At 41.3% G+C, this 27576-nt stretch overlaps 1 protein-coding gene across 2 annotated transcripts; it reads right to left on the reverse strand.

The window, feature by feature from the left end:
- Positions 1 to 38: 38 nt before the first annotated feature.
- On the reverse strand, positions 39 to 7145 carry znf710a (zinc finger protein 710a). Of its 2 annotated transcripts, none has more exons than XM_026175968.2 (5): positions 7016 to 7145; positions 3470 to 4966; positions 2496 to 2687; positions 2227 to 2401; positions 39 to 1824 (listed from the first exon to the last, which is right to left on the reverse strand). In XM_026175968.2, the coding sequence occupies exons 1-5, from the start codon at positions 7058 to 7060 to the stop codon at positions 1655 to 1657; spliced, it is 2079 nt and encodes a 692-aa protein (XP_026031753.1). In that variant the 5' UTR covers positions 7061 to 7145; the 3' UTR covers positions 39 to 1654. The 2 variants fall into 2 exon arrangements, with proteins under 2 accessions (XP_026031753.1, XP_026031752.1); XM_026175967.2 differs by having other exon boundaries at positions 1121 to 1824; positions 3440 to 4966.
- Positions 7146 to 27576: the final 20431 nt, after the last annotated feature.

Raw genomic sequence — 27576 nt, forward strand, 5'->3', positions numbered from 1 at the left:
TTTGTGTTTTGCGTCTGTACAAACGAGAGCTCTGCCACTTTAAAGGTAAATAAATTTATTATCTTACAGTATTGCCTGGTACACAACATTGTACATACAACTCTATCAACATTATCTCCACACTAATGTCTAATACAGAAAGCCATTTAAGATGAGCGTCTTACTTGTGTCATCACAAAAAAGTGATGGAGTGAACACAGCAGCTGAAAAACTCAAAAATGAGCTTTCTTCTTCTTTTAAATGCACTATATCAACATTGCAAATGGATACCTTACAAGTTTGAAAAGCTAAACACTGGAGAAACTGAATATATTGAGCATTTCCAAATCATTTTGCACAAGGTCCGTGGCCCTGTCACATGTTGGGAGGTTGTCGTTCATCACTCGAGACCAGTGTACAGCATGATGGATGGCATGCTCGTGCAGACACACTAGGGCACTTAATATTTCTGTCCGAGTTTTTTGGGAGGACAATTCTTGTTGAGATTCATCCATTTAAAAAACAAAAAACAAAAAAAACCACACAACTGCAATACAAATGTGGGGCTTGCTTTTGAAAAATGCTGCAGTCCTGTGAAGGCTTGGATCAAGGAAAAAGGTGAGGTTTTGCTGAAAGAGATGCTGCACCACAGTCTGTTCTCTGTGGTAATCTTTTGAAAAGATCTACAGATGGGTGGGAGGGAAACCTGAATGTAATTTCTGGAGGTCTGTGATTGGACCCCTAGAAATTCAATGTCCCAGCTCAACACAGCAGCAAGGAAAGGAATCCAATGGCACCAGTAGCTCTGAGATTTTGATCTAATTCTTTGGTAAAAGGGATCCAACCATTTTTTTTTAAAAAGTGTTTTTCTTCACGTTTTTATTAGCATCTTAAAACATTCCACATAAACAGTTACATTCATAGACTAGAGATCAATACAGGGTGACGCTTGTTAATGCAGTAATGTAAAAAGTAGACACAGTGGTCCTCAGTGCAACGCACTGATTGCAGTACCAGCCAGCGTACTAGAGGGCTGATACATTCTGTACAATAATATACAATAAAACACAGATTGCAAATCCAGTGGCATTTTCAGTTGTTTTGCAGTTTGTCACAGTTTAAATCAAAGTGAATCATTAAGTTCTGCAACTTTATTAGCTTTGGCAAGTGAAATGAACAGCAACACCTGTTTCCTTCTTTAACCCATGAGCTGACCACAGAGAGGGGGACCGGGATTGTCTGAATGAGGATGTGCAGTGAGACATCAACATATGCACCTATGCCTGTAGCTAAGCTTGTGCTTTTCAAATTGGGCTCAGATGATGTTTAACTGTTGTTAAACAACTCACAACATATACAAATGTGTGTAGATATATATATATTTTTTAAATCCTTTGCTCCTATTTTAGGCTGTCCATTTCCTTCAAATATATTTATCTGTAATTATTTTTAAATGTTTTAGAGATGAAAAATATGTAATTAGATTAAAAAAGTATATATTTTTTTAGATTCCAGTGCATACTGATGTGCAGCTTTGCTAGGCTTCTTCACGTCCTTGAAGAGGAGCCCAAGCACTTTGCCTTTAACAGCAAAAAAACAAAACAAAACAAAACAAAAAGCAATCCTATTTTCATTAGGTCACACCTATATTCAAATTTGGGTCATTTTTAATAATTCACGCAGTGTTGAAGCGTCCGGCGCCCTTTCCGAAGGTGCTGTAATACTCCATTTGAGAGAGTTTAGAGATGTCAGGTGTGTTGGTGTTGTTGGCCCGGTTTTCTCGCTCACTGAATTCAAAGCTCTCCTCTTCGTAGTCCTCCTGGCCTTCTGTCTCTTGGGGGGGCTCTGAAGAAGGGACAAAGGAGGATACAAATATAATTCTAGTTTCACCACATACACACACACGCGGAGCTCTTCCTAAAGACATATGGCCACATTTAGGACAGCCTGTAGATTGCCCCTCCTCGGTATCAGTCTCTACTGATAGAGACAGGCATGTCTAATCCAGGCACTGCTATATTTACTGAGCACACGAGGAGAGAGTGACAGAAACATCAAAATGCTCGAATACTAGATTATAGTACATGCTGAGTCAAAGTGCATTAGGGGCAGACTGAGTGACAATAATGCGACATGAAGCTCACCCCAAACAGTCCCACTGGGAAATTTGCCACACATCACCCATCAACAAATTCAAATAGCATCTGTTTTAATTCAGAGTTTAATTAAAGTCACCAAGCCACTCACCGTGTCCATCTATCGTGGTGTCCATGATGCCGTGTTTGACTTTCATGTGTCGACTCAGGTTGCCCTTCAGGTTGAACTTGCTGGTGCAGTAAGGGCACTTGAAGGGCTTGCTGCCAGCGTGGAGATGCATGTGGCCGAGGAGGTTGTACATTCTGTTAAACGACTTCCCGCATACCTGAAAGACACGAGTACAACAGTGAGTATCGCTCCGTGCTTCATCCCAGCGAGATCCAGGTGATTTTGCGAAAGGTGCCACTTGCTTCCCCCACCTTGCATTTGAAAGGCTTCACCGGCAGGTGGACAATCATATGCGTTTTCAGGGTCTGCTTCTGGACAAAGGTCTTGAAGCAGACATGGCACTGGAAGGGCCTCACGCTGGCGTGGATCAACATGTGTCTCTTCAGGTTGGCAGACAGGGTGAATTCTCTGGCACAGACATCACACTTGAATTCTTTCATGCCCTGGGGACACAAAAAAAGTGTTTGCGTCCTTTTAATTAATTTGGCTTAAATATATGGTCGGGTGGAAAATAAATAATGAGTCACAGAGAGGAAAAAAAAAATCACAAGGCGCTCACATGTGTGCCTGTTTGCTGCAATCGAGCATTTGTATTCTGGCTTTTTGATCCTACTCGTGTAGATTATATTTCTCCCCACCCCCACTTGTTGAGTGACAAAGATGAAAAACCCTGGCAATGGGAAGAATAAACTAAAAGTTTTTTACCATGTTTTTGACTTTTATTTTAATATTCAACAAAGCGTGTTTTATGAATAGAAGGGCTTTTTTAAAAAAAAATTTAGTCTAAAGTAGACTATACAATGAAATGGAGAGAAAGACTAGAGTGATTCATCTGACACAAAGGGAAGTAGCTTTGCGAATGACACATGACACAAAACACATGCTAGTGGGGGGTTGAGATGCATACAAAAACTCAAGGTCTTTGAAGGCTATGTTTACAAAGCAACTGGTTTTGGAGAAAAGGATGTGATGCCATATACCCTGTTTTTTTCCATGAGAATTCATACTGCAGACTCTTATTGAAAGAGTCCAAAATACTTCCCTTTTAACCCATAAATCTCTTTTGTGCTCATGTTGATAATCACATTTTTCTGCTTTTAAATAGTGATGTGTTGCTGCATGAAGCTAGCATACTCCTGAGTGTATTTTGAACACATCAACTGGTAGACAAAGGCACATCATTGGGTTTCAGTACCTTAAGTGGGAGGGCGTGCGCTGCCAGTACCTTGTGAGTGAGAGCGTGCTGTCGGAGGTGGTGGATCTGGACGAACTCCATGCCGCACTCGGGGCAAACGTAAGGCCGCACGTTCTGGTGCTTCATCAAGTGGTTCTGCAGCTGGCTGCGGTAGGCGAAGGACTTGTTGCACTCTGTGCACTGGTACGTCGTGGGTCCCTGATGGCTGGTCAGGTGACGCTTCAGGTGCGCATAGGTTGGAAACTCGAGGCCGCACTGAGTGCAGACATGGCACTGGCCGTTCTCGTGTTTGTTCTCGTGGGTCCTCAGTTCACTGGGGTAGGCAAAGCCACGGCCACAGAAACGACAGCTGTAGGGTTTCACGTCTGAATGTTGCAGCATGTGCCTCTTCAGGTGGCTCGTCTGCGTGAAGGCCTTCTCACAGACGGTACACTTGTGCGGTCGAGTTCCCTGGTGCGTGAGCAGGTGAGTCTGGAGGTGACTTGGCTGCTTGAAAAGCTTTCCGCAGTGTATACATTCATGAGGCTTAATTCCATTGTGGCCCAAGATATGTGTTACCAGGTTGTATTTGGATGTGTATGACTTCTCGCACATGCGGCACTTCCAGCGCTTCAAGCCCTCGCCTACGTCTACGCAGTAAGACTCATCGATCTGCACGTTGATGTCCAGTCGGTCAATCTGCATTCGTCTTGCGAGACCCTCTGGGTCTGACCACAGCATGGCTTGGTTGTTCTCCTCATACTCTGTTGGCATTGCCATATCTGCAGACTCATAGGCCACCTCACTGGAATCATAATAACGATTCTGCACAGGACTGCTTGTTTCTCCGGTGGTCTTAAGGTTCAGTGCCTCCTCCTCTTCTTCTTCTTCCTCTACTACTAACTCTTCTTCCTTCCTCACTCTTTCCCTACCAGAGCTTTCATCTTGTTCAGCCTCTGGCTGTCCATCTGTTTGTGGCCTGGATGTGTCTCTCACACATGAAGGACAGTTTCCACAGGCTTGCTCCTCTTTCAGAGTACCTTGCTGGATGACTGGATCATCTGACTTGCCAGGACTACCCCTGCTGTTCATGTGAATACACGAAGGAGGGGTATCAGAGTCAAGTCTTTCACCTTTAACCTGAGGCTGTGGACTGGGTACATTGTGCGGATGACCCTCTAATTCCCCATCAATCCTGGGCCTTTTGGTTCTCCCACGGGGCCCGGGCCGTCTTCTCTCACTGCAGTGGGGCTGCGGCTCTAGCTCCCCAGCAGGCTCAGCCAGGTAGTCCCCATTGGCCCCTATCAGCTGGTCAGCATACTCATACTCCACTGACTCTGGTGGTGGAGGGGGGCATTCTCTGGGTTCCCCTGTGTAAAAGCCATTAGGAGCAATAGTCGCCCCAAATATTTCATTCTGGGAGATGAGGCCAAGAACGGCAGCCTGAGCCAGAGATAGCACGACCACAGGCTCCGTCTGTGTGCCCACATCTACTTGGCCCTCAGTCATCTTTGGGTATGTCCGCACCAAGCGGCCACTCTCCTCCTCCTGGAAGAAAACACACACACAGACATACACCATAAGTCAAAATGAACTAGAGGCAAAACTGCATCTGTGTCTCTGTGTGCTTTCTATTATTCCGTTGTTTCAAAACCTGTTGCACAATTTCTCCTCGCATATTCTCGCTTCCTCATTTGCAATCTATCAGGTCAAAGGTAACGCAACCATACAATTTAGCCTTTAAGGTTCAGCATGTCAGACTGACCCCAGCAGCTATAGAGTCTTCCTTAGCTGGGAATTAGGGGAGAGTATTAAGAGAAGGATTCAGTGCTACTCCGTGAAAGCTGCGTTCGGACTACGCCTTGTGTCTTTGCTCTGAATTCAGAGAACATTAGATTGAGGAGATAAGACAGATCTGTGTTAGCACCCGGCTTCCTTCCTTGACAGGCTTTAGAATAACAAAGAACACAACAAGGGATGCAGGTCCAGCCAGGATGTTGACTTCCGTGGACTGTCCTCAGCACTTCCTGTGGGGTCCTGGGACAGCCTTGCTGACCAAAGTTAGCTCATCACTGGAGCTATCTCTGCCATTCATAAAGGTGAAAAGTATCTCAACTCTATACCAAGAGATCCCGCCGTAGCCAACTTTATAATACCTGCCACACTGGGCTTCTTTAACAAGATGATATATGCCGGCAGGCAGTCTCATATCCATAACAGACATTCGATTGAGCTTAGAGCTCATTCTGTATTCCAGACCAATGCATAAGATTCGCTAACTTAATTGTATGGTTCGGATGTGTTTCAGACCCAGACGCGCATGTTTATCCTGCCGCCTGTAAAAGCAGAACAGTGAAACTATGGGGAAGAAATTGTGGTATGACCAGAATTGGCCCTCTGTGGTAAAAGAGAAGCGGGTATTGCATGCCACTAGTTTCAGGTTATTTCTCAGCATGGCTCCGACGAGTAGGAAAATGTATAGTGAGAAGCTGACCCCTGGTTTCTTTGCAGACAGCACTCTAGCCTTCACACTGCCATATAAATAAGAGCTGCTTCCTTTCCTGACACAATACTGAGAGAAAAGAAAAGAGTGGATGGAGAAAGGAAGAGGAGATAGAGAGCAGGAATAAAGGTGTATGTGTGAGTGAGTGTGTGTTGGGAGAGGGGAGTAGACCTGGATGCCCTGATAACCACGTCATTTATAATTACTGCTTTTAAAGTAGTCAGACAGAGACAGACTGTGTGTTTGTGAGAAAGAAAAGGAAAGAGACTGGGTGTGTATTTGAAAGCGCGCGCGCGTGTGTGTGTGTGTGTGTGTGTGTGTGTGTGTGTGTGTGTGTGTGTGTGTGTGTGTGTGTGTGAAAGAGAGAGAGAAAAGAGGGAGGGAGGTTTGAAGAGAAGGAGAAAGAGCTGTGGGCGGGGGAGGAGTGGAGGGAGGGAGACAGAGAGAGAAATGAGATGGAGGGGCTGAAAGATAAAGAAAGAGGGGAGGGGAGGGAGGGGAGGGAAGGGTAACGAGAGATTGAGTGAGCATGTGAGAGGAGGGAAGAGAGAAAGGAAAAGGATAGGGAGGGGGTGTGTGCGAGGGGGGAGCCGGAGAAAGACAGAAAGACAGAGTGAGTGAGTGAGAGAGAAAGAGGGGAAGGAGGAGGAGGAGCGGGGGGGGGGGGAGCTGTAGAGAGAAGAAAAAGCACAGCAAAATGAAAGGCTGACAAAATGAAAGAGAAAAAGACAAATGACAAGTAGACAGAGAAGGTAGGGTAATAATTGCAAGAGTCCGTACTTTCACATTTAAAGTTGCAACTGAAAGACACCTAAGGACAAACAGAGCAGAAGCAGAAGCGTGCAGCACAGAGATAGAAACACAACTATTATTATGATATTTTTTTTTTTAAAAAGAAGGATGTTCCTACTGCAGCACTCATGTGAATGTGGAGGGGGAAAAGTAATCTTGCTTCCCCTCAAAACACACAAAGACAGACAAGAGTGCAAACAGCTCACTAACAAACTGCAAAACAAGTAATCGCCACCTCCTCCTCCCCCCCGCCACCCCTCTCCCCTCTAAAATCTTCCCCTATCTTTTGGTTACAAACTCACCACATTGTTCCTTGAGTGATGTTTAAGGTGTTTCAGGGATCTCATCCTTCAGGAGAAATGAGTGGAGTAAAAAAATCCACCTCCTATTTATATCTGTGGGAGAGTGGGGCGGTCCCACGGCTCATCCTCCTCCTACTGTTGCTGTTATCAGAACTGACTGTGCCTGCCCCCCCTCACTTCCAACAGCCCTCCACCCCCCCCCCCCACACACACACACACACACACATGCACACAACACACACACAGCATCACCCCATTTCTTTCTCTTCCTCCCACCCTCTCCTTCCCATCTCACTTCTCTTTCTCTCCTCTTTTCTCTTACAAACACACACACACATCTTATCTCCCTTTCTCACTACGTACAATTCAGCATGACCCTTCAACACACATTTCTGTTTAAGGCACCCAGAGACACGGGCTCTATCGTTTCTTGATCACACTTCATACTTTGCATTTCCTTCTTTCTTTTTTTTTTTTTATGAGTATGTGCTCAAGCGCACAAACAATTATAAAATCTAATCAGCAGTTCCTTTCTGTGCATGCACACAGATATACGTGGAAAAACACACACAGAGACATGTTTATAGATGCGCGCGTGTGTAAGCGTGCACAGATAGAGGCATGTGCACACTTTCACAGCAACACACAAACCACTCAGAGACACTATGGGTGGAGGTGTGTCTGTCAGTGGCAAAACAGTCAGACAGATAATGTCTGAGAAATGTTCAAATTTGTAACTTTCCAGAGAATGTGTAGTTTGCTGCCGTTGTTTCTAGATTCAAACTAATTAACTATTGAGACAGCCTGAAGTATACTGTCTGAGAAATTCAGAAACAAAAAAAAAGAGTGACAAAAGAAAAGAGAAGGAGAAAGAAAAGGAGAGAAAAAACATTAAGGAGAGAGGGAGGGAGGGAGACAGACGTGGGGGAGAAAGAATAAGGAAGAAAGAAGCAGAGGGAGGGGGAGTGAAGCTGGGAGAGGAAGAACAGGGAGGGAGTGGTGGTGGTGGTGTTGGTGTTGGGGGGGGGGGGGTGAAAGAGACAGAAAGAAAAAGGGAGAGAGGAAAGAGAGCTGGGGTGGGGGAGGGAAGGAGAGAATGCAGCAAAAAAAAGGAGGAAGAAGGGAAAGGAGAACTGGGGGTGGTGGGGGTGGTGGGGGGTTGGAGGCAGGGGCATAAGAAAGGATGTGGCAAAAGAAAGAGAAAGAATAAAAGAGAGAAAAAGAAAGAGGGGAGGGGGAGTGGTGGAGAGGGGGTGGGGATGGGAAGAGAGATAGAGGGAGGGTTGAAAGAAAACGCAGTGAAAGAAAAGAGTGCGGGGGGGGGGGTGTGCTGGAGGAAAGGAGAGAGAAAAAGAGAGAAGAAAAAAAGGGGGGATGGTGGAGTGTGAAAATAAAAAAGAAGAGTCCATCAGCAAGAGAAAAGAGAAGGGGTGGGTGGGGGTGTTGGGGGGGGGGGGTGCAGAACAGAATGAAGGAGGAGAGGAGGAGGTGGAGGAGGGTGTGGGTGGTGGGGTGGGGAGGGGAGGGTGAGAGCAAAGGGAATGGAGAGAGGAAAGGAGATAGAGAGACGGAGAGAGTGAGGAAAAGGAAAAACAGCAAGGGAAGACATTAACTATTGAACTTCCAGATTTCTTTCAGGCTGTGTTGAGAAACAGTGCGGCAGAGTACCTGCGGGCTGAGTACAGGTTGTGTGCTTAAGTAGTCTTCACTAAAGATGATCCTGATAATTAGACAGGTATTCTGTTATTCCAGTGCTTACCTTACCTTTTTTTTTTCTTTTTGTTACTAGTAAACACATGTGTGTGTGTGTGTGTGTGAGTGCGTGTGTGTGTTCGTGTGTGTGTGACAAATGAAAAATAAATAAATAAAAAGTGGATCTGAGATGTGCGTGCGTGTGTGTAGGTGAGGGCGAGTGCGACAAACACTGCGTGGACACATGCCAGTTGTGACTGTAAGACTGAGGACCGTGCATAAACATTTCCTACTAAATAACAGGAAAGGGCAAACCTTGAAAACCTTGATCAATCATCAGCAGCTGGGAGTGCTGCGAGAATGAGAAAGATAGAGAGAAAGGGGAGTGGAGGAGGTGTGGGGGGGAAGATAGGGAATGAGAGTGAGTGCGAGGGGAAGGGGGGGGAAGAGAGAGAGAAAGAGATTGAGTGAGGGTGTGAGTGAGGGGGGGAGAGATAGCAGGAAGTCGAGGGAGAGAATGGGAGAGAAAATAGAAGGAGAGCAAGGGAAGAAACAAAGAGATAAGAGGCTGAAAGACAAAGAAACCACATGGAAGAAACAACAAGGGACACGTACATAAAACAACACAGAACTAGCCTATGGGGAAAATGAAAAAGACACAGACAACAAAAGTTTGTGGAAGAAACACACTGGCTCCTTTCCAGGCCCAAATCTTCATAACAGCAAAAAAAAACAAACAAAAAACCTCGCTCGCTTGTCCATTTACTTAGGGTACGATTGCATGCATAAGTCCACGGAAAACTAGTAGTGGAAAAGGCTGTGGTGATAATAAGCATAAAATTTCATTCACTTCTTAGATTTCTACAGGTTTGCGAGGCAGAGAGAAAGAAAGAGAGGGAGAGAGAAAGGGAAGTAAGCCATTGCCCTGCTCTCAAGTGTACTAACCCTCAACTGGGATTTCAAATGTGTGTTTGTGCGTGGTTGCATGCGCGCATTTGTCTGATGTCTGAGATCAGGGACAAACGCGCGCACACCGACACACACAGAAACACACACCACTGACACCAGCGTGCTTACAGTCCTCCACAGCCCTAAAACAACACACTTCTGACACGGGTGTCTATATGATTACTGTATTTCTACCAGCAGCTGCTAGTCCATTTCCAGACCTGGCCTGGCTCGGCGCTGTTTATCTATAGGATGACGAGCATGCGGCGCAGTGTCACATCCTCTGTGATATGGGTCAAAGTTAGAACTTTTTTTTTCTTTCCCAACAAGAGAAAGAGAACAAGTCAGAGCGACAGAAAGCTCTGTACTGGAGGAAAGGAGGAAGATGTGTTGGTGTTGGTGGTGGGGAGCAACAGATTCAGATATCAGCTGTCTGTTTTACCCCTGAGAAAATCTCAATGAATCATACAACTGCAGAGGACTCATTGATGACAACTCCCTGTTTTCCTTCTTTCTTTTTTTTGTTTTTCTTTTGTGAGGGGGCGGTGGGGTTAAAACAAATATGAGAACAGAGTCTGGCGAATCCAAATGGCAGCATACTGAAGGCATTTGTGTATCAGCCATAGGTGAGTCTCTCTATATAAGCATATCCCACTCCTTACATTGTCAGTGTTGTTTCTTCATCCAGCCCAGTGACAGGCTGCATACAGCCAGAGTTTGCTCTGACTGTGTGTGTGTGTGTGAGGGAGAGACGCTGTGCTGGGTGATGGCTATAATTCAACATCCTCTCACTGTCAGGCAAACGGGGAGCTGTGTAGGTTTGTGTGTAGGGATGTTACAGCTCCAGTGTTCAGGTGAGGATTTTCTTATGATCAGAAAGCAGCAGAAAGATAGGAGAGAAATCAGTTTGCTCTGTGTTTTGAACTTTGAGTTATTGGACTGATGTTTTTTAGCTGGCCATTCCTCTCAGACCCCCGTGTGTAAGGCAGCAAGCCCACACACCTTCTGTTATTTCCAGCGCTGGATCAGTCTCACCTCTGTACGGCATGCTGATATAATAGTAAGTCTCAAGCATGATTAGCTGCTGTAATTAAGCTTTCACAAAAAAAAAAGGAGAACAAGAAAGAGCAGAGAGCTGACTATCACACAGCTTGAATCTAAGCAATGCAGATGGAGAAGACCTATATCAAAAGTGTATAAAAGCAGCCACACCCTAGTTGCACGCCTCCAGCTTCTTCCATTAAGGTTAGTAAGAATGGAGTGGACACGCAGACAGGAGAAGAAAAGCTGAAAAAAAGGAGGGAAAAAAAGGAGTCTTTATCAGTATTGCCTCCCTCACTGCCGCAAAGGAGAGCAACTTTAAATGTGGTATATGTGATCAGACAAGGCAGAGTATAGGGGAATGCATCTTACCGCAAATAAACAAGATATCTGCAGGATATTCTGCATTTATGATCCATTTCTCACTTTGGCTCGTTCCTACTATACAATTTAAACAAATCGAGAAACCCCCCCCCCCCAAAAAAAATGTTCTTATGCAAACTGCAAGACAGGATGCAGAGATGGCCAGAGCAAAAAAAAAAAAAAAAAAAAAGAAAGAGAAAAAGAAAAAGAAAGAAAACCCTAAATAAAAGATTACTCTCCCCATTTTGTAGCAGGGGTACTAAATGGAAAGACAGAATATTAGCAATGAAATAGCTCTGCTTGGAGACAACATTGGAGAAAGGAGTGTGGGGAGAGCTTGAAAAAAAAAAGGCTGAATATAAAGGAGAAAAGACAGAGTTGAGGGAGGAGAGGAGAAGAGCATTCAGCAAGGAGGATATAAAAGGAACAGAGAGGGGGGCGAGGGAGTGAGACAGAGAGCTATGGAAGGAAAGAGAGAAAGAGAAGGCAGAGAGAGAGAGCATAAGAGAGCGAGAAAAAGAGGGGGGCATGAGAGAGCAGGAGAGAGAGGAGGAGAGAGAGATCAAGAGAAAGAGGGAGGGAGGGAGGGGGAGCGAGTGAGAGAAACAGAGACAGAGGACGAAAGAGAAAGACAGAGAGGAGAGAAAAACAGAGAGGGGGAAGGGAAAAGGAGGGATAGCCACAAGAGACTCAAAAACCACAGAATAAAAACCCTCTGTCTGTCTGTAACTCTATATAGATATACAAATATGAATCCTAATATATGGGCGCATTGCATTTATTCAATGGGAGTGGATGGGCAACAGTACAGAATTCAACATGCACCTCAAGTTCATTCAATAAGTCAGCAAACAAAATGTAGGACCATGGAGAACTCATATCTTCTTATCAGGAATGCAGTTTTTCATTGTAGTGAGGTGGGAGAGGAATCTTACCAAGGTATTTTATCTTATTTTAGTCGCTGTGAAGTCTCTTTCTCCTATATGATTCACGGAAAAGTATGCCTATAAAACATACCGTGCTACCTATTCCATGTATAGAAAAGGAAACGTGTGTGTGTGTGTGTGTTGAGGGGGGTTTGGGCATCTTGCAAGTGTCCTACATAGTGAAATGGCCCCAGATTTACTCAAGGTGAGGCCCACAATGAACCACAGAAGCCTATTAACACTAGAGGTCTCTGGAGTGCCTTATGTGCTGGTTAGAGGCGACCACATTCAAACTGGCTGTAGCAGGCAGTGGGGACACAGCCACTGTCCCTCTGTGGCCGTCACTTTCTTTGTATTATTCTTCCAGCTCCCGGTAACAAATTTCAGTCGGAATTACTTTTCTTTCGTCCAAGTTTCATTCTTTTAAATCAAACCCTTTGTCTATCTCTTCTTTTGTACCTTCCTCCTGTTTCCATGGTTACCTCTCTCTCTGCTCTGTACACTATCTATCTCTTCCTCCGTTTCCCTCTCTGTCTCTCTCACTCTGTTCTTATCTTTCTCATTTTGCTTTCATCTCTGCCTCCCTTCCTCCTGCTTTATCCCACACCCTCCTCACTCCGGCTTTTATCTCTCTTCACTTTCATCTGTCTTTCACCTTTCTCTCCCCTTCAAGCCTGCCATTCCATCATGCTGGTTTTTGGTTCTTACTTATAGAGAGAAAGTTTTATCGGTTTCCCTGTCAATTCTGCATTTTTAATCATTTCCAATTTATCCAACCCACTTTCAATGCCATTGAGTCATGCATTAAATTGTCTTGGGCAGACTGTGAGTGTGTGTATGGCTGTGAGACTGAAAGCATAGGTGCAGGAGGCTGTAGTCTTTTACTGCCATAAAGAAAGAGGAATGATTCCTGTCATGATATGTCGAGATAGACTGGTTGCTGTGGTTTTGTCTTTCAGGTGTGCAGTAATAGATTTTTTTTTCACCCTCCGTGCTATTTTCCTAATTTTCATATCAACGGCTTTGTGTGTCAATAAATTTACAAACCAGCACATGTGATTTTGTCATCTTTTATTTACTGCTGGACTGCGTCTGTGCTTATATGTGTGGAGTCCCACTGAGACCGAAGCCGTTGAGGAGGTAGTGCTCCTCGACATGGGGCTGCCTCCTGTAAGGTAGCCTGTCATTTCTCTGCAGTGATGAAGATGTTCTTGTGAAGCACAAATGCCTCCCTCTACGCACCTCAGTCGGGAGATAATCGTATTCACACACAGCTGTGGTTGGTTTAAACGCACCACCACCACCACCACATCATGTGTCACCATGTGATACTGCACTGCTTAACCACAAACAGAGACAACATGCCCCAGTGATATTTAAGACAGGACAATAGTCAGTATAGAACATGGCTATGTCTGCTGGCCTAACACCAATTCACTGTAAGGCTGTCATACATGGTGGTATACACAGGAGGGGGAGTGTGTCTTCAAGTCAGTGACAAACTCATTCCAAGAGACACTGCATGTGGTGTGGGAGGAAGTTTTGTTCTGCAGCTTTGACTGAAACTAACCTCCCTCCCCTCTCCCTCGCCTTCCCCTTCCCCTTAAAGTACCACAACTATTCAGAAAAGAGAATAAAGAAAACCTGAATAGAGGAAGAGAAAAAAAATGGGGTCCCTAGGCGAGAAAGAAAAGAAAAACAATGAAAGAAAACAGAATGAAAAGCAGCCAAAGAAAAAAGGAAGGAGAGAAAGAAGAAAGACAGGGAGAGGGAGGGGAGACAGAAAAAGATACAGAGCGAAAGGAGCATAAAGCAAGGAGAGAAAAGCATAGCAAAAAAAAAAAAAAGGGAAAAAAACACAAAGCTCTGAAAGACAGGAACATTTCAGTGGAAATAAATTCTAAGAAGAAGATGAGGGGAGCAGCATATTGGAAAGGAAAAGGTCTATTTGGAATTGGTCAAAATGGGTTTGAAAAATTGATGATTACAATAGAGATTGTGCAAATGCTAAAGACTGGGCTATTTTCATTTGCGTTAAATTAACATTCACGCTAAATTACATTGTCTGAATCCCCTTTTTTTCATTTTACTCAGTCATAATAAGAGAAAACAAAAGAACAGACAGAAACATTCACAAATGTTTTGAGTACTTGAAACAGAGAATTAAAAAAAAGATTCAACCTTTTAAATTGAATTTATAATCTGGCCTCCCCGTCTCTTACTTCGCATTAGTCATAGTCGGTGTTTCTGTCAGACCACTGTTATCACAATCACTGTTAATGCAAGCCATGTTTACATCAGAAATCAGGCATGCATGTGTTAGCGTCTCTTTATGATACAGAAATCATCAAATCAGTAAATGCGTTGTTTCTAACTGCATTCTTAAAATCTGTAGATGAGACACAAACAAACGTTTGATCGGTACGATGATGCTGCCATTTGTACTGTTGTGACTGCGTTGTGTATAGCTTAGATTGCACAGCGTGTAGTCTGCATGACAAATAGGCAAAACAATTCCTTTACGAGTTTTCCATGTGTTTGCTGCAAGAAATAAATAAAAAAATGGACGGTTTCCTTTATGATTCCATTAATAGTTCCCTTTTTTTCCCCTTTTTTTTTAAAAGATTTGCTTATGTGCTTTCTTTCCTAAGAGTTCAATAGGAAATACAGGTTTGCATTATCTTCTTGTACCTGTGAGCTCACCAATTTACAAATACTACAAAATGGAAATGTGGGAAAAACTTGTGTATTGATTTTATATGAATTTGTGTTTATATAAAATACAGTTTCAAACCTTCCAACAGAACTAAGTACAGTAGCCATGGCTGTATGTCCAACACATCTGTATTGTGTTCAAGAAATACCAACTGAAGCTGAACTGGGGGCAGGCTGTACTTTGGGATAATACCAGTTCATGCCACAAGATCGCAACCTTTGAGTAAACAGCTGAGTCATTAGGAGCAGATTTCTAAGGAACCCACATGTTTGTGCACTGGTTGTATGCAGATCCCATGCAGAGCTTTGCAGACTGTAGTACAGGCTGTTCAGTGTGAACTGGGGCCACAAAGAGGGCTGAAGACATAAACAGCTCATTTCTTTATGTTTAAGAAAAACAGGTTGAAACCAATAGAAACTGTTCACAATAAAATATTGACATCATATTATGGATACATATATAATTACGACAGATACTGTTATGGTTTCAGCTTCTGCCCATCCTGCACTTTTTTCTTGAGTTTAATTAATTTTCAATAAATTACACAAAACACAGAAGAGAAAAGTTAAAAAACATGATTAATTGATATCATTATTATTATTATTATTATTATTATTATTATTATTATTATTATTGATTTTGCATTTTATATTGATACCACAATGATAACATAGCTTTGAATTATTTTGTTCACGATAACTGGGAAGTGAAAATCTAATAAGATCATGCAACTTGTAGATAAACCACATGAGCGCCAAAACTATAATTCAATTTCAGTTCAGTTCAATTCAATGTAATTATTTATAATAGCATAAAATCACAACTGTAGTCACCATCAGCGTGCTTTATATTGTAAGATAAGGACCCTACATTAAGAGAGAAAACCACAGCAATCAAAAGACCCTCTATAAGCAAGCACTTGGTGACAGTGGGAAGGAAAAACTCCCTTTTAACAAGAAGAAACCTCCGGCAGAACCAGGCTTAGGGAGGGGCAGCCATCTGCCATGACTGGTTGGGGGTGAGAGAAGGGAGACAATTTAAAAATCACACTGCAGAAGAGCGCCAGAGATTAATAACAAGCAATGACTAAATGCAGAGTAGGGTATAAACACATAGTGAGTGAAAATAGGTGTGTGAAAAAAAGTTCAAGGTGTACTCAGTGGCTGTTAGGTGCCCTTGTCCTATGCCTGTAAACAAGCCCAAATCAACACTGCTCCACCACTGTGCTTAACCATTGTTTGTGCTGATATGCTGTGTTTCACCCAAAGGATTGCTGTGCATTATGGCCAAACCTTTCCACTTTGGTACCATCTGTCCAATGCTCCACAAGTTTATTCAGATACAATATTGCAAACATAAGCCATGCTACAATGTTTTTTCCTGGCAAGACTTCCAAACGAGCCATACACATTCAGTCTTTAAAAAAAGTGTAACTAAAGAACTTTAACATTTTTAACATGCTAAGCAAGGCCTGTAGAGTCTGAAATGTAGTTCTTAAGATTTTTTTCAGTTTCTCAGAACATTGCACTGTCTGAACTTGGGGTGAACTTGCTGCAACATCCATTCAAGACAGACTGGCAGCTGTCTTGAATGTTTTCCACTTAGGAATAATCTTTCTCACTGAATAGTAAACTTAAAATTGTTTGGAGATGTCCTTATAACCCTTCCCAGACTGATAGGCAGCAACAATTTCTTCCTAAAGCTCATTGCTGATGTTGTTCTTCCTTGCCATTGTGTTAACACACACATGAATGGTCCATACCAGCAAACCTGCAAAACTACAGCTCTAGTAGAGGTGCTCATACTTCATGATAATCAGTTAATCAAGTACATTTGATTAGTAACTCCTTACGCTCTTTATTTTTTTTAATATGTCATGTTTTGTACTTTATCTGAGGTTATTTACCTAATTTTAAGATGTCCTCAAGGACCAGGTGATTTGTTTGATGCCCTGATGTAAATTTTTCAATTTAAAGAAAGCATACTTTTTTTCCCCTCTGGGTCATATTTTCTTTTCTTTTCTCACAATAATAAATAAGTTAAAAAATGTCTACATAGGAAAAAGGGAAATGTGCTTTTAACAAATTGTTCTACATCTCACTTATTCCCGTATCAACAGTAAGTGGGCGATTAAAATAGGAATAGTGCTTAGTTCTCAGCCTTTACCTTCTGCAGGAGTTAACTCTGGTCACCAGCACCACTGATGTCTTGGTCAAGAATCTGATATCGGGTATCAGTAATACAATCTGTAATTGAAAACACTGACCTTCCAGCTCTAGCAAAGATGCATGTGACAAACAATAATAACTGTGTGGGCCAATATGAAAGGCCATTTAATGAGGGAAGACGGCTACGTGAACCGCAGTGTGGGTATGATTTACATTTCATTTCAGCATCACCCTACATGCATGAGTGGTGAGAATGCCAGAGCTGGTGAGTTTATTTTTTACATTGACTCTGTAAAAATAATCAGTACGGGGACAGCTTCATTATGGTCCATCTATTTATATTATTGAATTAACAATCTGTTGTCTATCTAATGCTATCAGATTATGTGGGCAAGCATTTCAAGTCAAATTATCACGAGTAATTACAAGTACAAACTGTATAATGTCTCAGTGGCTCTCTAGAGCAACATTAGCAGAGCATCAGTAGAGCCTGGGTATAGTAACAGTACTCCTATTATTATTATTTTTTAGATTTATAGCTATTATTGGACCTAATTAGACCTCAAAGCAATATTGAGATATTTTAGTCTTCATTTTTCACATTGGTCGATGACTATTTTCGACCATCAGGCAGATGTTGCAAATTTTCAAAAGGCATCTGCAGGCAGCAAATATTAACCTCAGAACAAAACCACAAGAAGCTGTTTGATGTGTGTTTTAGTATTGTGTATTGATTAGCTTTGTGAGTACTCTAAGGCAAGTGTCCCGACAGTGTCCGTGAAAGCTGTTTCTCAGCAAGGCTGTTTCTTTACCAATGATAGCCATGCTGCTTTTGCTCAAATTACACTTTGAGGCACATGCGCATCAAGTACAATGCAGAAAGAAACCAGATTAGTTGTACATGCCAAGAATCATTTGAAAGATTCTCAAGTTACCAAGCTCTGTGTCTTTAATAAGAAAAAATGTCATACAACAAGCAGAATCCTTTTCTAAATAAATAAAATGCTAAATGCAGTATATGTAAAAGAAGAGAATGATAACATACATTGCTGAGCTTCTGCATGTTGGTGATAGTGTATGCACACTAGTCTAAGAGTGATTGTTGAATGTGTTTCCCAGCTAAAGCTCCTTTTGTAATGACCTATTTACATAGTAGTGACTTATCTGTTATTTTAAATCAGTCTGTCAAGTCTCAGATGTAACTACATATTTATAGTCCTAAGATGACATCTGCATGGGCATTGTTTGGGAGATTTGATGTGATGTCTAAAAACCATGTGAAAATTGTAGAAACATGCAAGCTGGTGCCTCGATCCTGCTTTTCTTCTTAGAAATTATATTCACATATCTTCAACAGCAAATACTTATTAAACAAAACCATGAAATTGATTACATTTGTTAACATCATGCAGAAAGGTTTTAATGAACAGTGCACAGTGGGCAGTATTTCAAAAGCTCTCCTAAAATATTCAAAATCTTGCGAGCCTCTATGAAGATGGTTATTTCCAAGCTCTGTAGCCTATTCCATCTGCCAATGGGAGGCTGGGTACACCCTGGACAGGTTGCCAGTCTATTGCTGGGGTAACACATATGGAACCATTCACACTTTCATACCTACAGCCAGTTCAGAATCCCCAATTAACCTAATGTGCATGTCTTCAGACAGTGGGAGGAAGTTGGAGTACCCGGAGAGAACCCACAAAGGCACAGGGACAACATTTACCCTGACTACAGTCCTGCTAAATGCATACAATTGTATTTAGACTGCAATTATCTTTACAATCACCAAGTATTTGGACTGCATTTACAGAGCACCACTGTGCCTAATTGTTGCCTTTAGTTTTGCCGAGTAAAAGATTAAAAATCCACTCTTGCAAATAGTAAATGCTGAAAACGAGAGTACAATTACCAGTCCTGCCCTGGTGTACTGTTTGTGTCATAGCAGAATTGCCATAATTACCAGTTTCCCACTTACTTGTAATTATGACTGGGGATGTGTCATTTTTCTGAAATCTCTGACATAGTTGAGTTGGTGTTAAAAAGTTCAGAAGTGCAGGCAAAAGCAAGCAAAATGGATGTCTGGAAGTAGTATGACTTTTAATAAAGAGCTAACGTTTGAATCTTTCTGTTTTCTTTGTTAGCGTTTAATGATTGAGGCAGCTGAAATCTGTAGTAATAAGTGACAGACAGTAACACAAGCTAGCTGCCACTTAGAGGTGTCCAGTAACCTGAATGCTCACGACTGATAAATGAGAAAACAGTCATTGTCAAAAAAGGTCTTTTTACAAACTCAAAAAGGTCTCCCAAATCCCCCCCCCCCCCCCCCAAAGAAAAACAAAAAACAAAAAATTTAATAAGTAGGCTAATAAAGGGGGCATATTAGGCATATAGGGGTTTAGCAGAGCAAAATTACACACAAAGGGTAAACAAAAATGAGCTACAATTCATTTAAGATAAATACAATTTCAGGGCATGGTTTGGTACAGTGCTGAGGCTGAATAGCTGGAAAAATATTTGGGAGAAAGGGCCTATTTTTTCTGATCACCACGTCTTGATCTAGATGGAAAATTTCACGAGGTCGAAGGAAGGAGAATTCACTGGTGAGATGATCCTGTCTAACTCTTGCATTTATTGGATTTCATCACCTGTGACTGAAGTCAAATTAATTACCAGTGATCCTATAGGCTGGAAATACTGCAAAGGCAAACTGCCACACTACAACATTAACTTTTCTTTGATCATTTCAATATGGCTAAAAATGATTCTCTGCAGAGCATTTTTAAAATCCACTACAAAGTGTGTTACAGAAAGCAACAGCTTCATAATGGGCAGATTTTAGCTCTCCACATGCTAAGGTGCATGTGGAGAGCTCTTATAATGGCCTGCACTTACATAAACTCAGATTTAACAGTCCCTGGTCCTTAGATAAACAAATGATTAGCATGACAGGAAACAAATTATTAATATATTTACTATTTGTGTAACTCTGCAGTGTAAATATGTGTGTTAGTCCAGGGGTGTCGAAGAATAGGCCAGGCAAAGACTTTAGGAAATATGATGGGTTATTTTCTGTGAATTAACAACTATCAGAACCTTTTCTGTAATTTTACACATTTCTTATGCAGTTTCACCGGGCCAGCACAGACACACAATGATTTTGACATCCCTGCTTTTGACAGTTTAAATGACTGAATTCAGTTCCATGTACTAACAACTTCAAAACTGTAGGTCACCCAACACACTGCACCACTTTACAAAACCTCATACATTCCTGAATAGTAGTTAAACATTGTGAACTACTGGTTGTATTCCTAGGCTGTATTCATTGCCGTGGTTGTTAGCATTGTCCAGGGTGGACTGCCTCTCGCTCTGTGGCGGCTGGGATACTCTCCAGCCCCCCCTGCAATCCTAAATTGTATAGCTGGAAGAAAATAGATGAATGCGACTCCTTAACACATAACTCATCATCTACCTCATAATAGTCACCAAGCCAATGACCAATAAAGCTACAGTTTTATTTATTATTTAATTTTATTATAAATATATATATAGAGAGAGATTTTTTTGCTGATTTTGTTTCATGTTTCAGATTATCAAACAAGTTTTAATGTTAGACAAAGATAACCTGAGTAAATCCAAAATGCAATTATAAATGATGATTTCATTTAGTATGGGAAAAATTGGTTGAACTGGTTGTGCCACCCTTGGCAGCAAAAACTGCAATCAAGCATTTGTGATAACTGGCAATGATTTTTTCACATCACTGTGGAGGAATTTTTCTGACCCACTGTTCCTTGCACAATTGTTTTAATTAAGCCACATTGGAGGGTTGTTGAGTATGAATAGCCTGTTTAAGGTGATGCCAAAGCATCTCAATCATATTTAAGTCCGGACTTTGACTGGGTACCTCTAAAACCTTCATATTCATTTATTTTTTTAGCCATATACAGGTTGACTTGCTGATGTTTTCTGGATGATTGTCCTGCTGTATAACACAAGTATACTTGAGCTTCAGGGCATAAATTGATGGTTGGACAGTCTCCTTCAGGATTTTCTGGTAGAGAGCAGAATTCATTGTTCCATAAATTACAACAAGTCGTCCAGATCTTGATGCAACAAAGCAGGCCCAGACCATCACACTACCACTGCTGTGTTTCACTGTTTGTATGATGTTCTTCTCATAAAATGCTGTGCAGGTGTTATGCCAGATGTCCTGGGAAAATTCATTATTCTTTTGTGTTTTCTTTACATTCACTAACTGTACTAGCTGCCACTTTTGTATGAGGGCAAGGGTAAACGGTTGCTTCAGGGTCTAATTAAGTGACCATGATATAACTGTACCCTGTATCCTGTGGCACACAGTGCACCAAAGTAAGACTTGAAAATATAGTATTTTCTCTATGAATGATTTAAGAACTTTTATCAAATCAAATCTTTGAGATTTTCAAAGATTTTCTAATGCAATGAACTACTTAAGTACTTATGTGTGTGCATACCCATCTGGATAAATCTGGTCAATACCATTCCCTTGGTTGATGAGTAGCTATAGCAGTGCTAACTAATCTACTGTACCTGCCTGTCAATCAGCCTGACTATAGGACAGCTTAGGATAGGCCAGACTGGATAGGACCATGGGTTGTCCAACTGTCCATTGTCAAGCTTGTTAGATCAAATTCAACTAGATCATAGCATACATAGTATAGTCTCCATTGCATACACATTCACCTAACAAGTGAACGATTCTTAGTTTAATCCCAGGAGGAGATATAAATCCCTTTGGGGTTGTATCAGGAAGGGTGTAAAAATCTGCCTAATTAAACATGCAGAGCTACCTGCTGTGGTATCCCTTTGTGAATAAGAGAGCAGCTGAAAGTATAGCATATGAAAAGTTTAATCTATTTTCTTTTCTTGTTTTCTAAGCTGGTATCAATTTACTTGGTAGAACTAATCGGCTAACGACCTCTGCAGCGAAATGCATCTACACCACTTCAGAGTAGCTATATGTGACTTTTTGACCAAAAGACTTCAGCGTCCTCCTGGCTTTGTCACTCTGCCTCAGTGCTCTCTCTTCAAAAGAGCAGAGGGTCTTTCTAGTCCTAATGGAATGAATTACACAAATGGGAATAAGGGCGTCTCTCCTCAGAGGCATTCTTAGTGTAGCACTCAGTATAAAAAGCGACTTAAATAGTTGTGAAGAACAAAAAAAATACATAAATACTGCATTTTTCTCACAGTGACACACCTGACCTTTCTCTATATGAAGTTACCATATAGAAAAAGTTACCATACAAAAAAAGGTAGTGTGCTTAACAAATTTATTAGACTATAACTTAATGTAAGATTTATGCAACAGTAGCTCTGAACAGTATTGGTAATTACCCAAATCATTTTTGCAAGCTATAATTTTCATTAGTACTCTTGAATTCTCAGATGTCCTATTTTACAAAAAAGCTAAAGAAAATAGTAAAGCACATTATATATATATATATATATATATATATATATATATATATATATATATATATATATATATATATATATATATATTTAAATATAGATGCCAAATTACTGCATTAATAATTACAGTTTTACAGTTTAATTGTAATAATTACAAATAGCACATTTTTGCTTGGATTTTACTTGGCAAATTTCTAAAATGCTAACGTCTCTTGTTTTTATGACAGGTGGTCTAATAACTTAGTACCGTAGTTGTTCAAAAACAAATTTGGGGGACAGAGCTTCTCCTGATTCCCCTGATTAGAAAGGTGAGCTCGAAGGAGGTTTTCACACAGTTCAACAATTTAACAAGCACTTTGTTTCAATTATACTGACCCTTTCACATTTCACTTAAAAGCAGTTAATTCAACATTAGAGGCACCTTTTAATTATCCACAGTGCTGTCTCAGGTACAGAGGGGTCTGAAAGACTGAGGCCTGAGAATAGACTTCTAGTTTGCATAAATTTGATGTTTTAAAAAAAAAAAAAGGTCAATTGATATCGAGAATGTTTGGTTTTCTCACCCCCCACTAGTGACTGCAGTGTTTAGTGGTGTCTGAAAGTGGAGGGAAGTCCATGACATTAGGAGTCCTTGGTCTTCTTTGGTCTTCAAGTAGCTCTCAACAAGCTTTGAGGTGCGTTTGGGCTCATTAACCTGCTGTAATATGAATCCTCCTCCACAAAGAGACAAATCTGAGGGTGTAGCATGTCTCTGATGGTTGGAGTGCCACTTCTGCCTTGTTAGGGTGGAGTCACTTTAGAGCAGGTGTCCAACTCAAGGTTAAGCAAAGCAGGCCTAGAATTTAATATTTCCATCACCTTTTGTTACTGGGTTTGATGAACTGCAGTATCAATCGGAATAGTAAAAAGGTCTTTTCCCCATCATTCACTATGAAATGTCGATATGTCTTAGCCCAAGCCTGAAGCCTTTGGTTACTTTTCCCTTCCTGAGAACTAGTTTAGAGATGCTACTTGAGACCACAGCTCCACCATACTTCTGCTGATTTGACTCTTGGATTCTTTGTTTAGGAATGTCTCTGTCTGTGGTAAACTATTTTTCTCTCATTGAACAAAGCTGCATATACTGATCTTATCATGATGTGGACGCTTTTGATCTGTCTGACTGTAGTTTGGAAACGCAAAACATGTGTTTCGCAGAAGAGAGTCCAGTTCACATAAAGTGTTTTAAAGTTCCATTCACTGCTCACTTAGAAACCCTCAATCTAGCCATGATGTGATTCAGTGAAAACCCCACTTTGTTACAATAACTATTTGACTCCTGCCAATTTCAATTACTTCATGTTTGCCACTGTCTAAATGCTACTCAGTAAGCCGTGTTCTTCTGGAAACTTGAGGTACAGCTATGCGGATAACAGGCGAAGAATGTGGGCCAACCTGAAAACTTGAAAAGCTTTAATTAGTAGACATACTCCAGCTTTGTGTCCTCTGAATTCTGTTTCAGTGACAGGAATACAGCTCAAGGAAATCTGAGTTGTATCGCTGTCACTGAACAGGAGTTACAGTTGGACAGGAGTTACAGTTAGGTCCATGGCACGTTGTTTTGCCTTACCGCAAATGATTTTAAATCAAGCAATGAACTTTCAGACTGTTTTGAAAGTACAGCCATGTTTTTGCTTTTAGTGCCCCATTTTGAGAGGTTCAAAAGTAACTGGACAAGTGATTGTTAAAGAGTGAAGCCAGGTGAAGCCAGTTCACTGTTTCCCTATTTACTGACAAATTTAACAGATAAAACATTTGGATTTGATGTGTGGAAAAACCAAAATAAACGTATAAGAGTTGCAAAGTTTTTGCAAAGCCACAAAAACTATGGGGATGGTGAAATCAACAATCCGGTGCATTCTGAAAAAGGATGAATGGACTGACAATCTGCGCAGCACTAAAAGGCCTGAAAGACCACAGAACATAACTAAAGTAGATGATTGCATACTTCTTTCCCTGCTTAAGAAAACCTCTTCATAACATCTGACCAAGTCAAGAACACTCTCAAAGACGTAGGCATGCCATTATCAAAGTCTATAATCAAGAGATAATTTCATGAATATAAATGGAAAGGTGCAAACCACTGGCTGTGGTCAAGAACAAGAAGGCCAGATTAGACTTAAGAGCTTGTACAGGAATGGTGGGAAGTGAAAAGTATGAAGAAGGAGGTCTAAGGAGCTTGGAAAGAAAGGGGTGTGGACTTCTTTACATTTGAAGACATTTCACCTCTCATTCGAGAAGCTTCTTCAGTTCCAAGAGCAACTGGTGGAGAGTCCCAGATTTTTAAGCCCTACTGGGTGGGGTCTCATTTTAAGGCTTCATAGATCTTATTGTCACTGACGAATGTAGTAATTTTTGGGTGATAATCCATTGTGTTTAAAACAACAGTGGTCCTCCCCTTGTCGGCTGGTGATATGGTGATGCTATTTTTTTTGCTCAGGTATGTGACGGCCTTCTTTTCTTGTATTGTGAGGTTAGACGGAGGAAGTTTTGCACTGGAGAGGGTGGCGGAAACCTTCATCCTGATTTGCTCTGCTTCTGTTTGTGGTAATTTATTCATCCTTATGGCAGTTTCTGTGGCTGTGATGAGGTCCACTATAGGCAACCTTTGAGGAGAAATCTCCTCAAAAGTGTAGCATCCCAAGAGAAATCTTGGGACGCTACACCAGTTGCTCTTAGAACTGAAGAAGCTTCTCGAATGAAGGTGAAACATCTTCAAAGCTCGTTAGACTCCGATGACCTGAATGACTGAGAACTTTCACAGACAGATGAAGAAGGGGAGAAGCAGGTCATGATCTGAAGCACACCACTTCATCTGTCAAACATGATTGAAGCAGTGTTACGGCATGGACATGCATGACTGCAAGTGGAACCAGGATGAATTCTGCAGGGCCGAACTCTCTCCTCAGATTCAGTTAAATATTGCAGAGCTGATCAAATGGTTCTTCACAGTGCAAATGGATAATGACCTGAAGCATACTGCGAAAGCAAAATATGGGTTTCTCAAGGCAAAGAAATGAAATTATTCATTGACTAAGTCCGTTACCTGATCTCAGCCCGACAGGAAAGCTTTTCAGTTATTAGATACAAAGCTGAATGCAGAGGGGAGGGAGAACAACATTTGGTGATGTATTTGGATTTAGACTTTAGGCAGTGACTACAAATGACTTTCATTTAAGCATTAAAAACAATCTTTAAGATTAAAATTACAATTTTTAAAATTACTTTCTCTGAAAATGTGGTTCTGTGTACAAAGATGGCTGGAATTCCTAAACACCCATCACACTACTTACACTCTCTGAATTAAAGCTAAATGTCTGCACTTCAGTCCCATCTTGTCTGATCCATTGTGGGGATGTGTTGGGGCAAAATTACAAAAATATGTTAGTGTCAAGAACTTACAAATCTAACTATGGGAATTGTAAGAAAATGTAATGGCTTACCATGACCAATGCTGCAAATCCAGCTTATGTGACACTTCTTGCACCTTTTAAATGTCTTCAGGTCCTTAAAGTTCACAATTTAGAAATTATTTCCAGTTTTATATGACATTATGACAAGTTTTCATTGTGGTTCCAGACTTTTAAACAGCACAGTAGCTATATTCAACATGACTCACACTGAGAAAACTGAACGAGTAGACAATACATTTGAAATCAGAACGATGATTAAATCTTTGTACATTTTAGCAAAGTCACAGAAGGATGAAGCCACCTTAATGAAGTCATGTCACACCTTCCAAATACTTGGCACACTAAATAGAAAATTTATGTCATCTTGGCCATATCCCATCCAGCCACTGGCAAGCCATTGGAGCATCTGTTTCATCTTGACTAGATTACCATATTCAGGGGCCGATTCAATACAATATTTCCTGCTTTCTCTTATGTCCCTTTCAGTCCATAAAAACGACTTTTTTAAGATGATTTAAGTATTTGAAAGTCTAAGTTCTCCAATTCATCAGTGGACAAAATATCCATCTTGTCTATCCGTCTTCTAACATGGATCCCTGAGCATAGCCCAACTCGGAGGTTTCATGACTGATTCCATCCATCCATCCATCCTCTTCTGCTTATCCATTGAACCCAAACAAAGTGAAATAGGACTGGGATGATGGTTTTGCTCATTTTGGCAGTCCAGTAAGTATCAGATGAGTACTTTAATCACAGTGCTAGTGGTTCTTAGGTTTTGTGACTTAAAGTGCAATTTACACAAATTCTAATTAGATTGCTTTCAGTATTTGGACTGTAGATCATAAGCATCTTCTTAAGGTCAAGTCCCAAAGATACTATTTCCTTATGGACATAGCTCTTAGGTTAAATTATTGCAGAGAATTAGAAATGAATCCCAAACTAAGTATTAATAAAACCATAAAATAACCATAAGTCCCATCTGCCTATGTAGAAATGATGTGAGGAGGTAAGTTGTGTTTTAACTGCTTGAAAATGTCTAGTTGATGCCAGAGGTAAGAGAAAAGGAAGGAAGCTGAAGCTTAAATAATCCCTTGCTAAAACCAAGGTATACAGAAGAGCATCTCTGAATGCACAGTGCTGCCCACAGTAGTGGGGGACCATATGGGTCCAAAAATAAAAAAGAACAGGAAACTGCAACTACAGTTCACGTGGGCTTACCAAAATTGGCCAACACAGGAGTAGAAAACTGTTGCCTGGTCTGGATTTCTCTTGCAAAATTCAAATAGTAAGGTCAGAATTTGGTGTAAACAGCGTCAAAGGACAGGTTCATTCTGCCTTATATCAACTATTCAGGCTGGTGGTTGTGTAATCTCACACTTGCTGGGAACAGTTTGGGCCCCTTAGTACCAACTGAGCATCAGTTAAACACTAGCGAGTATTGCTGCTGACCATGCCCATCCCTTTATGATGACAGTGTACCCATCTTCTGATGGCTGATCGCATCATATCACAAAGCTCAAATCACCTCGATTTGGTTGACTGAAAATGACCGTGAGTTCTCTGTACTCAAATGGCCTCCAAAACCATCAGATCTCAACATAGTAGAGCACCTTTGGAATGTGGTGGAACAGCTGATACCAAAATCTTCGAGGAATGTTTCCAGCACATTGTTGAGTCTATTTCATGAAGAATTAACGCAGCTCTGAAGGCAAAAGGGAGGACAACCTGGTATTAGCACGGTGTACCTAATGAGGTGGCAGGTGAGTGTAAATACATTTGTAGACTTGATAGGTGGTGG

Source organism: Astatotilapia calliptera, chromosome 7, assembly GCF_964374335.1.
Source record: "Astatotilapia calliptera chromosome 7, fAstCal68.1, whole genome shotgun sequence".
In the NCBI taxonomy this organism is placed as follows: Eukaryota; Metazoa; Chordata; class Actinopteri; order Cichliformes; family Cichlidae; genus Astatotilapia; species Astatotilapia calliptera.